Genomic DNA, 16,144 nt, shown 5'->3' with positions numbered 1-16,144 from the left:
TGAGAAGCTGCTCTGCACATGTGACCTGAGGCCTTCTTGTGCCATGCCCAGAGTAGAGAGCACTGGGCCAACAGGCTGAGTGCCATGGGACCCTACATCTGCTGATTCCTTCTGGGAGGCAATGACTTAGCTTCACAGCCGCTCCTCCTCCTACGGGCCAGGCCAGGGTTGGGCTGCTTTCTTATTGCCGGCTTCGTCATTTTCATGTTAGCAGCTGTATCTGTGTTCTAGGGCTGCTTGCTGTAGCAAAGTACTGCAGACTGAGGGGTTTCAAGGATACAGATTTACTCTCTCACATTCTGGAAGCTGGAAGTTAAAGATCAGGGTGGCAGGGTTGACTCCTTCTGTGGTCTGAGGGATCATCTGTCCCAGGCCCCTCTCCTGGGCAGGAGATGGCCACCTTCATGTTCCCGTGGACTTTCCCTTCTGGAGTCCATCTCCAGATTTCCCTTTTTCATAGGAACACCAGTCATTGAATTGAGCCCACTCTAGTAACCTCAATTGTAATGTGAGTACCTCTGTTAAGATCTATCTCCATATAAGGTCCCATTCTAAGACTCTGGGAGTTAGGACTTCAACATGTGGATTGGAAAAGTGGAGAGTTCAACCCATAACAACAGTAATTATCACTTTTCAGTTTGAACACACTCTGAAGATCAGATTCAGCTCCTGAAGAGACAGCCTCACAGAGGCCCAAGACCAAGTGGTACTTACCTGCCCTCTCATGCATGCTCCTGCACACATACACACACATTCACACATGCACACACATATGCTCCTTATATGTGCATGCATGTACACACACATACATGCCCCTCATCGTACACAGGCACTCACACCCCCCGGCAGGCCTGAGATGCCTCTAAGGAGAGCATTTCACAAGGAGATTGTAGCTGACCGTGAGATAGATGGCTTGCAGGGTGGAAATTAGGCTTCCTGTGTTCAAAATTTGTACTGAACATTGATTTTCCTTAAGGAACACTTCATCATCCCTGTGTTATACCCAAGCCAAGCGCATGTGGAAAAGAGGGAAAATATTTTTTGTTTTGTTTTCGTTTTAACCACTAAAAACCTGAGTAGGAGCATCCTGATCAACATGTCTTGTAGATGACATGAGCCCCGTTCAGGTAACCCAGATGGGACCGGAGGTGCCACCAGGTCCAGCCCTTGCCTGAGGCCCGTGTGGATACATTGCAACATCTAGCACAGTGCTGGGAACAGTCAGCACTCCATGCTACCTGAGAAATGTCTCCCAAGCGTCCAGCAGTAGCAGACCCACAAATTGGAAACCACTGAACTAAGGCCACCCTGGATGCAGCAGATGAAGAAGGAGAAGCATACCTGCCTGACCATCAAAAGAAGGGCTCCCCTCCATGCAGCCTGGCCGAGCAGGGGTGGCCTCACACTGCCGCAGGCCAACTTCCCTGGCATGCACCTTGAAGCCAGGCATCCTCAGCGTTTACCGCCCACTTCCGCTGTTTTTTTAAAATGCTGACTCTGGTTGCCAAACCTTTGGTCCTGGACACAAACCCTGTAACAACTAGTTCCTTGAAATTAGGAACATTCACTGCTCTCAGCGAAGAAAATACCCAGTTAACACAATCAGCCTTTTACACCTGTGCCTTTCTCCCATTTCCATGGTTCCTTCTCCTGCCCCATCCACTCTGGATGACACCAGCCACTGCACCATTTGGTGAGAATCCTCCTATGAGCATGCACTATTAAGCAGAAAGAACAATTTGTAGCTTCAGTGAAATATGAAATCTTGAGAAAAATCCAAATGCAGCAAAAGCCAATTTCAAGCCAGGTCACACTGCAAGAGGCATTTATTTCCAGCAGTAGAAGTAGAAGGTGTCCATGCTATGAAGAGGCCAGGGGCATTGCTTCCCTGCTAGGGACAATGAGGGCTTTCCCATGCTAATGCGTCTTTGATCTTTGTCCCTCAAGCAGGTCCTAGCCTCCTGGTGTTCAGACTGGCGAGTGTATTTAGAGAATCATTTAATGTAAGACACAGAGAAGTTTCTTAAGAGAAGGTGCCGGGCCGGGCGCGGTGGCTCAAGCCTTAATCCCAGCACTTTGGGAGGCCGAGGTGGGCAGATCACGAGGTCAAGTGATCGAGACCATCCTGGTCAACATGGTGAAACCCCGTCTCTACTAAAAATACAAAAAATTAGCTGGGCATGGTGGCACATGCCTGTAATCCCAGCTATGAGGCAGGAAAATTGCCTGAACCCAGGAGGCGGAGGTTGCGGTGAGCCGAGATCGCGCCATTGCACTCCAGCCTGGGTAACAAGAGCAAAACTCAGTCTCAAAAAAAAAAAAAAAAGAGAAAGAGAAGGTGGCTGTGTAGCTGTTATGCTGTTGCTGCTATGAGGGTTGGACACGCTGAGTTTGGCAGATGTTTTTCACCACCTTCTGCCAGCAGGGTTCCCTCATGGTGACCGCCTGGTAGTCACATTCTTCAGCGATGTCTAGCCTTTTAACTATTCACAAGCATGTGTCTCCTTCAGTCTGGGAGGTTAGTAGGCCGTGTGTGTGTGTGTGTGTGTGTGTGTGTGTGTGTGTGTGTGTGTAATATTTTAAGCTGCTCCTTTCATAAGACATGACCTTGCATATGTCAACTGAAGAATGATGAGCTTCTTAAATTTGGAAAGAAGAGCTTTATTTCTCATCAAGGATTGCAGCCTGCCAGGTGGCCATTCTGACAGGCTGGGAAGCGTAGCTTCCAGCCAGAAGCCAGAAACAAGACATTTGGAGATGGGAAGAACAAGACAGATATTTATGCTGAGTAAGAAGGATGAATATGCATATTCAATAAGCCATAGGAGGAGTCATGAATATTTATGGCAGGAGAAGCAGGTGCAGGCACAGCTGAGTTTCATGCCCTTTCATGGGTCCCATGTACAAAAGACGTCAGGGTTAGTGTGATCCCAGGGTGGGGTTTTCAGCCTTGTGACATCAAAAGATGAAGCAGAGGACATGAAACCCCTCACTGTGCATCCTCAAAAGATGGCCAGAACCACTCCAAGGTCGGTGGTCTCTTGTCAGGAAGGAACTTGTGGGTCGGTTGTTTTGTCAAACCACAAAAAGGGCAGGGCAGCGTCAGGCAGTATCTGGGGCAGAGCAAGTCCTTCCATATGGCTGGCTTCTGTTCAGCCCTCAGGGAGAAAGCCTAATGGCACTTAGGGAAGGAGGGGGCATAAGCAGGTGCCTCCAGCCTCCCATCCATCATGTCCAGGAACTCACTTTTCAAGGTTTTATTGGTGTCTCCTCGGCCAAGAGGGAGTCTGTTTCATCTTTTGTGGGGCTTAGGGTTGTATTTTTATTTCTTGCATGTAATTTGAAAAGTCAAGTAGTTCCGCAGAGTTTCTTGGCAAAAAACATTCTCAAAGTGTGAGACCTGTAGTGCAAGAGAACAGATCAGTGATGGGATTTGGGGAGAGTCACACGAGGGAGTTCCTCTGTGTTGAAGGAACAGTGCCACCATCTTTATTATGGTGATGGTCACTCAAATCTACACATAGGAGATTATTTCATAGAACTGTACACCAAAAAACTGCATGTGAAAATGTGTAAAACCTAACAAGGTCTGTACCTGAGTTAATAGTATGATGCCTATATCAGTTTCCTGGCTTTGACAATGAACCAGGGTTATGTATAATATTGTCATTGGGGGAAGCTGGGTGATAGGTACACGGAACTCAGTATTTTGTTGTTTTGGAACTTTTTACTTTTTTTTTTTAAGACAGTGTCTCACTTTGCTGCCCAGGCTGGAGTATATCGGTGCTATCCCAGCCCCCCTGGCCTCAAGTGATCCTGCTGCCTCAGCTTCCCCAATTGCTAGGACTACAGGCACACTCTGTCATATGGGGCTTATTATTGCTGTTGCTATTATTTTGAGACCTAGACTCACTTTTGCTGCCCAGGCTGGAGTGCAATGCCATGATCTCAGCTCACTGCAACCTCCACCTCCAGGACTCAAGCGATTCTCCTGCCTCAACCTCCTGAGTAGCTAGGATTGCAGGCCCCCACCACCATGCCTGGCTAATATTTTGGATTTTTAGTAGAGACGAGGTTTCACCATGTTGGTCAGGCTGGTCTTGAATCCCTGACCGGTGATCTGCCCACCTCAGCCTCTCAAAGTGCTGGGATTACAAGTGTGGGCCACTGCATGGGGCTAATGATTTTATTTTTTAGTAGAGACAGCATTTTATTTGGCTGTCCAGGCTGGTTTCAAACTCTTGGCCTCAAGGGATCCTCCCACCTAAGCCTCCCAAAGTTCTGGGATTACAGGTGTGAGCCCCCAAACACAGCCGCAACTTCCTCTTAATCTCAAACTATTGAACTACTTAAAAATACAGACTTATTTGCAAGTAATACTGCAGTATCCTGCCCCCTTTTACTAACTTTCCCCATGCACAGAGGCAAAATTCTTTCCTCATCTGATATTTATCGGCATATCACCAAGTAATGCACTGATATTGACACTTTTGTTTAGGCAATATCTATAAATTTCCCACTATGGAGAATTAGGATATATCTCTTTTCTCCCCCACATAAGTGCCTCCCATTTTATCTCTCCATCCTTCAAGTATAATAATCCTATTTTGTCTAGATTAATATTCAATGTTTAAAATATAAGTACATGTGCTAATCACAGTAAAATCAAGTATTAAATTTTGATTACTTTTCCTTCTCTGCATAATGAGTTCTTATCTTCCGAATTAAAAACTGATTGGGTCTTATTCTTTTTCTTGATTTTCTGTGTATTCAGCTCACATTTATCCTGAGACTCTCCACTAGTGGTCTGAATGTCCTCAAGAAACATTCATTCCACATCACATTAATTAGGAAAGCTTTTGTTTCCTGGGGAAGTCTTTGCTGGAATCTTCTCCATGTCTTGTTCTCTGGTATTATTCAGGGACCTCTCTTTGTCATCAACCTGGGATTCCTTCCACATCGCTTACATCTGGGATCTGTTCCCCTTGGCTCATGGCGTCCTTCCAGCTTCACTTTGTGGTTTGATGGGACACATGCTCAGGTGGGTTCCCAAGCCTGAGTGCAAGGAGTAAATGTTCTTAGAATGCATATATGTGGAGACACTGAGCTCACAGGGTGGATACAGAAATCTAGGTTGAAAATCATCTTCCTTTACGATATTTAAGACATTTATTATTATCTTTATTATCTTCTAGTTTGCAGAGTGGCTGTTATGATTTCTGAATTCATTCTGATGCTTTTTTCTCTCTGGAGGATTGTAGAATTGACTTCTATGTACCCCATCTTCCAAAATGTATTGATCACATGGTCTGGTGTGGATCTATTCTCATTTGTTGTGCTGATCACATAGTGGGCTCTTGCAATCTGAGAACCCACATCCTTTCATTTGGAGATATTTTCTTGAATTGCTTCATTAATGATTCCTCCTCTTTATTACATATTGAACCTCAAAGTCATCCTCACACTTTTTTCCTCCTATCTTCCACTTCTCTGTCTTTTCTCTGCTACTTAGGAAATTTCCTCAACTTTATCCATCAACCATTCGACCAACTTTACGTTTTTGCTGTATTTTAAATCTCCAAGGGCTCATTTTGTCCCTGCTGGGTGTTCTTTGTTAAGCTATTATAGTCATTTTTGCCTCATTCTTGCCTTGGTCTTTCTAGTGGCCAACCCTATTCCTGAAGCTATGAAGGGGTTGCCAGCTGCCAGCCACCTCCTTAGCACACAAGAAGACATCACTATTTCCAGGATTTTGGGAGCTATATGCCAGGAAACAAAGATGAGTACCAGATCTGTATTTCAGCACATCACGGTCTTTATATCATGTAGAGACCTTTCTTAGCGCCTAACAATGCCTGTTTGCTGGTTCATTTAAAGGAGGTGGGACTAAAAGGCCGTGAGGGGCTCAGAGCCCCTCAACAGCATTTGCTGACTTCAGGCTTCGCTGCAGGACATCTGGCTGGCAGTTTGGAGAGGCCACAACGTCAATGCCTCTTGCATTTTGGTCTTAGGATGGCAGCACTCTCTGGAATCCTGTGTTTCTCCTGGAGGGTGAAGATCCAGTCTAGGGAAACTGGCTTGGGAGTCTCAACGTTCAGCACACATGGGGTTGTGGGGTCCCTCTGTATTCAGTGTGGCATCCCCAATTCCCCACTCGCCCTGATACCCATACCTGATATGGGGTCCTGGCATCACTCTGGGCATAAGAAGGGAAGTTTACTTGCATCTGGCTGCTTCCTAAACAGACTTGTAGCCAACTCTCTTTTTTATTTCAGTCCTCATTCACTTCGATCCTGTGACTGTTATCACCAGTTCCTGAGTCTGGGAGAGTCTTTGGTAGAAACTGTGCTGGTTATTGGCTCTGCTCACTGACCGCTTGCAACTCCATTCTGAAGTTCTGCTGGCTCGTTTTTTTCCAGCTTCCACAGCTGTTGCTATGGCTGCATTTCCTCTCCCGGTCATGAGCTTATGCCTTTTTATTATTATTATTATTATTATTATTATTATTACTAGTACTAGTATTAGTGTTGAGATGGAGCCTTTCTCTGTTTCCCAGGCTGGAGTGCAGTGGCACAATCTCAGCTTGCTGCAACCTCCACCTCCCAGGTTCAAGCAATCATCTTGCCTTAGCCTCCCGAGTAGCTGAAATTATAGGCATGCACCACTATGCCTGGCTACATTTTGTATTTTTCAGAAAGACCAGTTTCACCATGTTGGCCAAACTAATCTCGAACTCCTGAGCTCAAGTGATCCACCTGCCTCGGCTTCCCAAAGTACTGGCATTGGCCGGGCTCGGTGGCTCACGCCTGTAATCAAAGCACTTTGGGAGGCCGAGGCAGGTGGATCACGAGGTCAGGAGATTGAGACCATCCTGGCCAACATAGAAAACCCCATCTCCACTAAAATACAAAAATTAGCCGGACGTGGTGGTGTGTGCCTGTAGTCACAGCTACTCAGGAGGCTGAGGCAAGAGAGTCGCTTGAATTGAAGAGGCGGAGGTTGCAGTGAGCCAAGATCACACCACTGCACTCCAGCCTGGAGACAGAGCAAGACTCCATCTCAAAAAAAAAAAAGAAAAAGAAAGTGCTGGGATTACAGGTGTGAGCCCCTGTGCCCAGCCAGCTTATGCCTTTTCAAACAGATTCTATGCTCTCCTGCGAGTGGAATTGAGGAAGATGGTGTAAGCAGATGTTTGTGCTCAAGCTGCCATTTCTCTCATCTGTTTATTGATAAGGAAACAAACAGGCTGGCTAAGTGGCATGCTGGAAACAACAGCAGCTTCGGGAGGAGCTCTCTGCCTTTTCGTGTCTGTGTTTTTTGGTTGGGTCTCTGACTTAATTTATCTTTCTTACGTGTGTACCAGGCAAGTTACATTAAGCAGGCTGGGGACTTCCCTGCGGTGATGTAACAATCACTAACATTTATTAAGTGTGTATTATTGTATGCCTGGCACTGTTCTTGTTCTAATCTCTTTCCATCTATTTAAGCATTACAACAGCTTTATAATGGGAGCTACTGTGATGGTTCTGTTTCTTGCAGAGGAGGGAGGCGAGGCATGGAGAAGTTATGCCTTGCCTAAATTCGCACAGCTAGAAAGTGGTGGATGTGTGGTGTGAACCCAGGCCCGACTTTCTTAGTACTAGTGACATGGTGGGCCCAGTGACTCTGTGTGGTGGGGCTATCAAGTGGACTGTAGGCTGTTTAGCTGTGTTTCTCCCCACTTCCCTACTGAGTAACAAAACCCGCACACACAACCACGAAAACCACAACAGTCTCCAGACACTGCCAGATGTCCCCAGCAGGGCGCAGAGCCCCCTGAGTGAGGAGACTGACCCAGGCCGGCTGATTGCACCCCTTGACAACTCTGCCCTGCAATCTCCTGGTCTAGTGACTTCCAGGGTCCTTCTTGCTCCCTGTCAGAGCCAGACAGCAAGGTCTGTGACTGCCTTATCAACAGGCAGATCCCGCCTGCCCTGCGCCGGCGTTACCACCCGGGGTGGCTTTGTCTGCCTCTCACTAGACATGAAAAAGTGGAAAAGCAGAACAGAAACTGCAGCTGGCAGCTCTGCAAAGCGGGGCGCGTTGCAAAGGCCCCACCTGTAACCCTGCGGCTCTCTCTCTCCCATGTTCCTCCCCACAGAGCCAAGGTGAAGAAGGGGGTCAACATCCTGAGTGCTCAGACCCGCGAACCCCGGCAGTGGGGCGTCAAGCAGGAGGTGGGCAGCGGCGGAAAGCACGTGACAGCCACCGTAGCCTGCCAGCGCCTGGGGTCCAGCCCGCGCAACAGGTAAGTGGTGCCCTCCCTGCAAGCCTGTGTGGTTCCTGGTGCCAGGCCCAGGCTGGCTGCTGCCTTGACTTGAACTTGCACGAGCCCCTGCTCAGAGGAGCGACTGAACCCAGGGCCCGGAAATCTGGAGGCACCGACACCCGCTGCAGGACCCCCTGCCTCTGCAGCAGGGTGGGGGTGCTCGCTCTGCAGTGCTGACGGTGGGCTTTGGAGCCGAGTGAGGTCATCCCTGCTCTGATAGTGCTTGTGCATTCTCCACGCCTGAACTGACTTTCTGGGGGCTTTGTCCTCCCTTGATTATCAGAAGATGCTTAGTTACAAAGTACTTATTTTTTCATGAAGGCTAAGATTGAGTCTTCAGTGAAAAGGAATTTAAGGGAAGAAGGTAGCAGTCAGTGGCAATAATGGAGAAGAACCTGCTGTGTGAGTCTCACTGTAGACATTCTGGTTGATTTTTTTTAAATAATTTTTTTCTGGTTATAAAAGCAATTCGTACTCATTTTACAATATGAGGAAAACATAGTTATATGAGGAGGAAAATCATACACAGATACTCTTACTACTCAAGGGTAACCCACTGATAACATGTTTCTTCATTTCCTTCCAGGGTTTTATGCCTATGTAATGCTAATATATACTAAATCTGTTTATTTCACAAATTTGGTATCATCACATATGTACACATTTTAAGGACACTACTATTTTTGCTTATATTGGAAACATTTTCTCTTGACATTAAATATTCCTCAAAACCATTCTTAATAACTTTATAATGTTCCATGAGACGGATTGAACATGCTATAAACAACCAGCCGTGCCTGTCTTTTTTACCACTGAGGCTGATTCCAAGTTGTTTTAAATTTCGACTCTTAGTTTGGATTCAGGGGGTACACATGTGGCTTTGATATGTGGGTGTGTTGCCTGGTGCTGAGGTTTGGGCATGAATGATCCCATCACTCAAGTGGTGAGCAGAGTACTCAGCAGGTAGTTTTTCAGCCTGTATTCCCTCCCCCTCTCCCCACCCTAGGAACCCCCAGTCTCTGTTGTTCCCGTCTTTCTGCCTACAGGTACCCCCTGGTTAGCTACCACTTACAAGTGAGAAGATGCAGTGTTTGGTTTTCTGTTCTTCCATTAATTTGCTTAGGGTGATGGCCTCCAGCGACATCCATGTGGCTGCAGAGGGTATGGTTCTGTTCCTTCTTGTGGCTGTGTAGTAGCCTATGGTGGATGTATACCAAACTCTCTTGATCCAGTTCGCTGTGGGTGGGTTAATTCCACGTCTTTGCTATCGTGAACGGTGCTGCAGTGAACACAGGAGTGCAGGGGCCTTTTTTGGTAGAACAGTCTGTTTCCTTTGGGATTGCTGGGTCAGATGGCAGTTCTTAGTTCTTTGAGAAATCTCCAAACTATTTTCCACAGCCACTGAACTAATTTACTTTGCTACACACAGTGTGTACATGTTTCCTGTCCTCCACCATCTCTCCAGCATCTGTTATTTTTTTTGACTTTTTAATAATCATCATTCTGACTGGAGTGAGATGGCATCTCATCATGGTTTTGATTTGCATTTCTCTGGTGATTAGTAATGTGGAACACTGTTTTCATAAGTTTGCTGGCCACTTGTATGTCTAAGATTTATTGTTATAGATAATGCAGCAGTAAACCACCTTCCACATAAATCTTTGTACACGTCTCTCTTTCCTTAAGGTGGCTTCTTAGATTCAAAAAGTGAGATTATTTTTCAAGGCTCTTGATATATTCTGCCAGTTTATTTTTCTGAAGGGATTAGTATTAAAGAAAAATATTCTATTACTGGACACATTTTCTTAAGTGACAGCTGCAAGTCACCGTAAAAAATCCTCAGAGCATCTGCTTGGTTTACAACCACACTGTTCTTTTGCCCATAGAACCCGTCCTTTGTCCTTCCTTTAACGTGTCACCAGGAAAAGAAAATCTGTTGTCTCGAACAGTTTACAAATGGAAACACCAACTCTCACCATCATTACCCCAAGAAGGATTTTTAGTGCATCTGGGAGATGAGGTCAGGGGCGAGGCTTGGGTGTCTGAATCTTTGAACTTGTGAAAAAATGGCCAGAAAGAAATGCTTCTGAGCCCCTTGTTCCAAGCAGGAGATCAGAGGCCAAATTAAATCTCCTGAATCGAATACACAGAAAGTCTAATTAACGCATAAGATTAGTGTTGATTAGGCAAATAAAAGTGAACGTGTTCATTAACAGGCGTCGAATTTATGTGTGTGAATAATTCTTCAGGTGGGAACCGGAATGAGAATCAGAGCGAGGGAGATGAGCCTCATGGCATTGAATCTTGAAGGGCTCCTGTGGCAACCCTGCCTGTTCTGAGGCTTCCGGGAGCCCCGCTTCGACTCCAGCTGTGTTTGCTGTCTCAGTGGTAAACATTGTGCGTGAGTTTTCACAGTCAGCCATCCTGAACGTTTCGGCAGACTGTGGACACGAGGAAGATCTGAATATGCAGAAATAGAGAGTAATGGCATCTGAGGCACATCAAGTGGCACTGCAGATGGTCGGGCCCAAGAAATGTGTTCGAAGAGGAGGGCAGGTGGTGGATTGGGTGGAGCCACCGCGCCCGGCCCCACTTTCACCTATAAGGGCCGTTACGGTCATGTTGGCCCCACCTGGATAATCCCAGATCATCACTCATATCACAACCCTCACTTAATTATATCTGCAAAGTCCCTTGGCCTTGTAAGGTAGCATTTCATAGGTTCTAAGGATCAGCGTGTAGAAGAACTGGGCTCCTGCTGTCTTCTTATAGCGTGGCCCCTGTCCTGTCCATTCTGACCTGAGTCTTTGAAATGCCGGGTTTGGACACCTTTGGGTACTGAGGTCAAGCCAGTGAGTGCACCTTCCAAGATTCCCAGGGCAGGGAATGACGTTCCTTCCCATGGAAGCTTTCCTGGTAGCCAGGGTGGTCTGATATCAAGATTTTTTTTATGTATAGCACTGCCATAGGCAATGGTGTCACCCTTCCTGGCTGGGTCCAGTGAAAGCAGACAGTGCCCATCAGGGGCGTGCAGGGTGTATTCTTGCTTCAAGGCGAGAGTTGCTCAGTCAAGTATCTGAAGCCTCATTGGCAGTGATCCCCACCAAGGCCATGATTTTGGCTGCCAGCAGGAGCGTCTCCGCAGGACTCTTGAGAGCCTGTGCTGTCTGGGATGGCATTCACAGGTGCAGAGAGTAGTTTGTTCCTTGCCTTTGGCTCTTGAAATACCCCTGTGAGCTTTTGCATTTAGGTGAGTCACCGATTTGAGATGTGGAAGCTGCATCTGCAGCTTAAGATCTTGGCCACATCCCCGTGTCGGCCACATCCCCTGGCTCATAAAACAGAGCACCTGGGGAGACATAAATAGTTTTGAAAGAGTGAAACTGGTCAGCCCATGGAGTGGCAGCCACACAGAGGCTTCCCTGGGCAGGTCCAGAAAGGTGGTTCTGAAAGGTTTTATGACCCCTTACCAACCATTCCCATCCGTTGCTGTTTCTTCAAAGGCACAAACTCCAAACACACAAACCAAGTCTAACTAAAAGTAGCGGTTTTGTAAACAAGCACAGCTTCAAAGCATGTCCCCTGGCCCTTACCCACATGACTACATCACCCCGAATAATCCCCAAACACAGAAACCTTCTGTGTTGGGAGATTTAGCAGGAGATCTGCCATGACAGCTGATCTGGGGAGCTGAGGAGGGAGAGAGAGGGAGGGGGAGAGAGGGAGGGGAGAGAGGGAGGGGAGAGAAGGAGGGGAGAGAGGGAGGGGAGAGAGGGAGGGGAGAGAAGGAGGGGAAGAGGGGAGCCTCAAGGGTTCTGAAAGTCATTCTAGTCCATAAGTTTCAAACAGGACCATGAATGAGTACCAGGGGCCCCACTAAACCCTACAACTGCTTGAAAATATATGGTGTGTGAGAGGCTGTGTCCAAGTACCATTCTCTTTACACCAGTTTCATTGCTCTCTTCCAATTCCTTAACTCCTATGAACTGGTCGTCCCTGAATCGAACTTGGTTGATCTATGTTTCTCATGCAAAAATAAAATTGTAGTGACATTTGCTGGGACACACAAAATCTCCGATTAGCCATAGGCCCCATTCCACCCTATTGCGTCGTATCTGGCCTCTATGCTTGTGAATTAGCTACGTGGTTTGTGAAAGTGTTTTAGTGTGAAAATCTGGTGTGTCGGTCAGCTATCTAAGGCCCCCATGATCACTTAGATCATCTCCCATCGCAAGATCCTTACCTACTCACATCTACCGATTCCCTTTGACTTATAAGATGACACATTCAGAGATTCTAGGGACCAGGATGTGGACACATTTGCCGCAATCATGCCTCATAAAAAACCACCAAAATCTCAGTGATTTCTAAGTACAGTGGCCCTCCATATGCATGAGTTCTGGATCCACAGATTCCACCAACCACAAATGGAAAATATGTTTTTAGTGGAAGGCTGTGCCTGTAATGCACATGTACAGACTTTTGTTTTCCTGTCATTATTCTCTAAACAATATGGTAGAACAGTAACTATTTACATAGCATTTACATTATGTGAGGTATGAGAAATAATCTAGAGATGATTTAAAGTATATAGGAGGATGTGCCTAGGTTATATGCAACTAGTACATTCTTTTTTTATTGCATTTTAGGTTTGGGGGTACATGTGATGAACATGCAAGATTGTTGCATAGGTACACACATGGTAGTGTGATTTGCTGCCTTCCTCCCCATCACCTATATCTGGCATTTCTCCCTATGCCATCCCCCACCAACTCCCCACCCACCACTGTCCCTCCCCTATTTCTCTCCAACAGACCCCAGTGTGTAGTGCTCCCCTCCCTGTGTCCATGTGTTCTCATTGTTCAATACCCGCCTATGAGTGAGAACATGCAGTGTTTGATTTTCTGCTCCTGTGTCAGTTTGCTGAGAATGATGGTTTCCAGGTTCATCCATGTCCCTACAAAGGACATGAACTCATCGTTTTTGATGGCTGCATAGTATTCCATGGTGTATATGTGCCACATTTTCCCTATCCAGTCTATCATCAATGGGCATTTGGGTTGGTTCCAGGTCTTTGCTATTGTAAACTGTGCTGCAATAAACATTCGTGTGCATGTGTCCTTATAGTAGAACGATTTATAATCCTATGGATATATACCCAGTAATGGGATTGCTGGGTCAAATGGAATTTCTATTTCTAGGTCCTTGAGGAGTTGCCACACTGTCTTCCACAATGGTTGAACTAATTTACACTCCCACCAACAGTGTAAAAGTGTTCCTATTTCTCCACATTCTCTCCAGCATCTGTTGTCTCCAGATTTTTTAATGATTGCCATTCTAACTGGCATGAGATGGTATCTCAGTGTAGTTTTGATTTGCATTTCTCTAGTGACCAGTGATGATGAGTATTTTTTCATGTTTGTTGGCCTCATTATCTCAATTGATGCAGAGAAGGCCTTTGACAAAATTCAACAGCCCTTTATGCTAAAAACCCTCAATAAACTAGGTATTGATGGAATGTATCTCAAAATAATAAAAGCTATATATGACAAACCAACAGCCAATATCATACTTAATGGGCAAAAACTGGAAGCATTCCCTTTGAAATCTGGAACTAGACAAGGATGCCCTCTCTCACCACTCCTATTCAATATAGTACTGGAAGTTCTAGCCAGAGCAATCAGGCAAAAAAAAGAAATAAAAGATATTCAAATAGGAAAGGAGGAAGTCAAATTGTCTCTATTTGCAGATGACATGATTGTATATCTAGAAGACTCCATCATCTCAGCCCAAAATCTCCTGAAACTGATAAGCAACTTCAGCAAAGTCTCAGGATACAAAATCAATGTGCAAAAATCACAAGCATTCCTATACACCAGTAACAGATTTAAAGAGAGCCAAATCAAGAATGAACTGTCATTCACAATTGCTACAAAGAGAATAAAATACCTAGGAATACAACTAACAAGGAACGTAAAGGACCTCTTCAAGGAGAACTACAAGCCATTGCTCAACAAAATAAGAGAGGACACAAACAGATGGAGAAACATTCCATGTTCATGGTTAGGAAGAATCAATATCGTGAAAATGGCCATACTGCTGAAAGTAATTTACAGATTCAACGCTATCCCCATCAAGCTACCAATGACCTTCTTCACAGAACTGGAAAAAAACACCTTAAACTTCATATGGAATCAAAAGAGAGCCCGCATAGCCAAGTCAATTCTAAACAAAAAGAACAAAGCAGGAGGCATCACACTACTGAACTTCAAACTGTACTACAAGGCTACAGTAATCAAAACAGCATGGTACTGGTACCAAAACAGAGGTACATTCTTTTATCTAAGGGACTTGAGCATCCATGGATGTTGTTATCTGCAAAAGGTCCATGAGCCAATACCCCTTGGGTAACGATGGATGACTATCCAACCTTTGCTCTCCTGCTCCCAGGGCTGTAGGTCAAGTGCAGTCTGGGCTGGCTAAAGGGAAGCTCAGGCGGGAGGCTGCCTCCAGGTGTGAGCTGGTCGAGCTTAACTCCAAACCTTGAGTTGAAAGTCTGTCTGTTCATGTGTGTTTGGTCCTGGGCACAGGGGCAGAGTTATTCTGGGCATGCTCTTCTCACAGCAGCTCATTATCCTCACATCTAAGACCAAAACTGGTGTCCCATCCACTGACATCCCCTTGGCCAATGTGAGTCACGAGGCCAGGATGTAGGGTGAGAAAGTCCTCCCCACCCAGACATACAGGGTGGGTGAGCAGAGGGAGTGCATGCTGCACACGGTAAAGCCATCATTCACCCCCCGGTGCGTCAAAGGGCTGCTTGGCTCAGAAAATGTTCCCTATTGCTGAAATGTTTTTGCAGTTTCCATCTGTGGGAAAAAGCTCTAGACTTCCCCTTTCCCATGTTCATTTCTTCAACAAATATTTGTCAAGTGTCTGGCGCTTGCCAGTGACCATGCTGACAATCTGTGGCCAGGAGTCTTACAGGGGGGAAGTTTGAGGAAGACATACTTGAAAACTGTCCCAGAGATGAACTCACACCTGGTGAATGATGAACCGTGCCGTGCTCAGATAGGATGAACAATGGCACTTGAGTGAGTGAGGAAAGAATCATAGGCGAGACCGACAGGGCTGGCTGTGTGCCTCGTGAGCTCCAAATGCTTTGCCTCTAACCCTCCTGTGCATCGAATCCTCCTTCAGGCATCTGAGGTAGACACAGTGAACTATGACCTCAGTTTACATGTGGGGAAATTGAGGCACCATACATTTTTCAAACTTACCCAGTAAGAGGTGCAGGTGGAATTCAAACCCAGAAGGTCTGCCTTGAAAAACAGGTCGTCCCTTGTGCTTATTCTTGTCCTAACAGGAAATACACCCAACAGGTCCCCCGTGTAGCAGACACTGCTCCACCTGGTTCCCATTAAAGTCCGTTTTACTGTTCTGTGTCCCTCAGTAGGTGTGTTCGCCAGCCAGGGCTCCCTGGACAAAATTCCACAGACTGATTGGCTTAAAAAACAGAAATTTATTTTCTCACGATCTGAACGCTGGAAAATCTAAGATCAGGTGCTGTCACGGGTAGTTTCTGGTAAGAGATCCCTTCCTGGCTGGCAGTTTGCCACCCTCTTGGCGTGTGTCCTCAGAGGGCCTTTCCTCTGTACATGGAGAGAGAAGCTCCCTGTGTCTTGTTTTGTTGTTTCTCTTTGAGACAGGGTCTCACTCTGTCACCCAGCCTGGGGCGCAGTGATATAAACAGGACTCACTGCAGCCTTGACTTCCTGGGCTCAAGCAATCCTCCTCTCTCAGCCCTCCAAGTAACTGGGACCAGGCTACTTTGCT

General features: G+C 46.2%; 1 protein-coding gene across 1 annotated transcript in view; it reads left to right on the top strand.

The window, feature by feature from the left end:
- The window catches only part of TMEM132C (transmembrane protein 132C), a 429,688-nt gene that overhangs the window by 263,700 nt on the left and 149,844 nt on the right, over positions 1-16,144 (top strand). Inside the window, exon 3 of the mRNA XM_039472099.2 lies at positions 8,141-8,287. Within this exon, the coding sequence (XP_039328033.1) occupies positions 8,141-8,287 (147 nt within the window). The remainder of the gene's footprint in view (positions 1-8,140; positions 8,288-16,144) is intronic.

The sequence above is a fragment of the Saimiri boliviensis genome, chromosome 7 (genome assembly GCF_048565385.1).
Source record: "Saimiri boliviensis isolate mSaiBol1 chromosome 7, mSaiBol1.pri, whole genome shotgun sequence".
Taxonomy (NCBI): domain Eukaryota; kingdom Metazoa; phylum Chordata; class Mammalia; order Primates; family Cebidae; genus Saimiri; species Saimiri boliviensis.
This window is presented reverse-complemented; position numbering and strand designations above follow the sequence as displayed.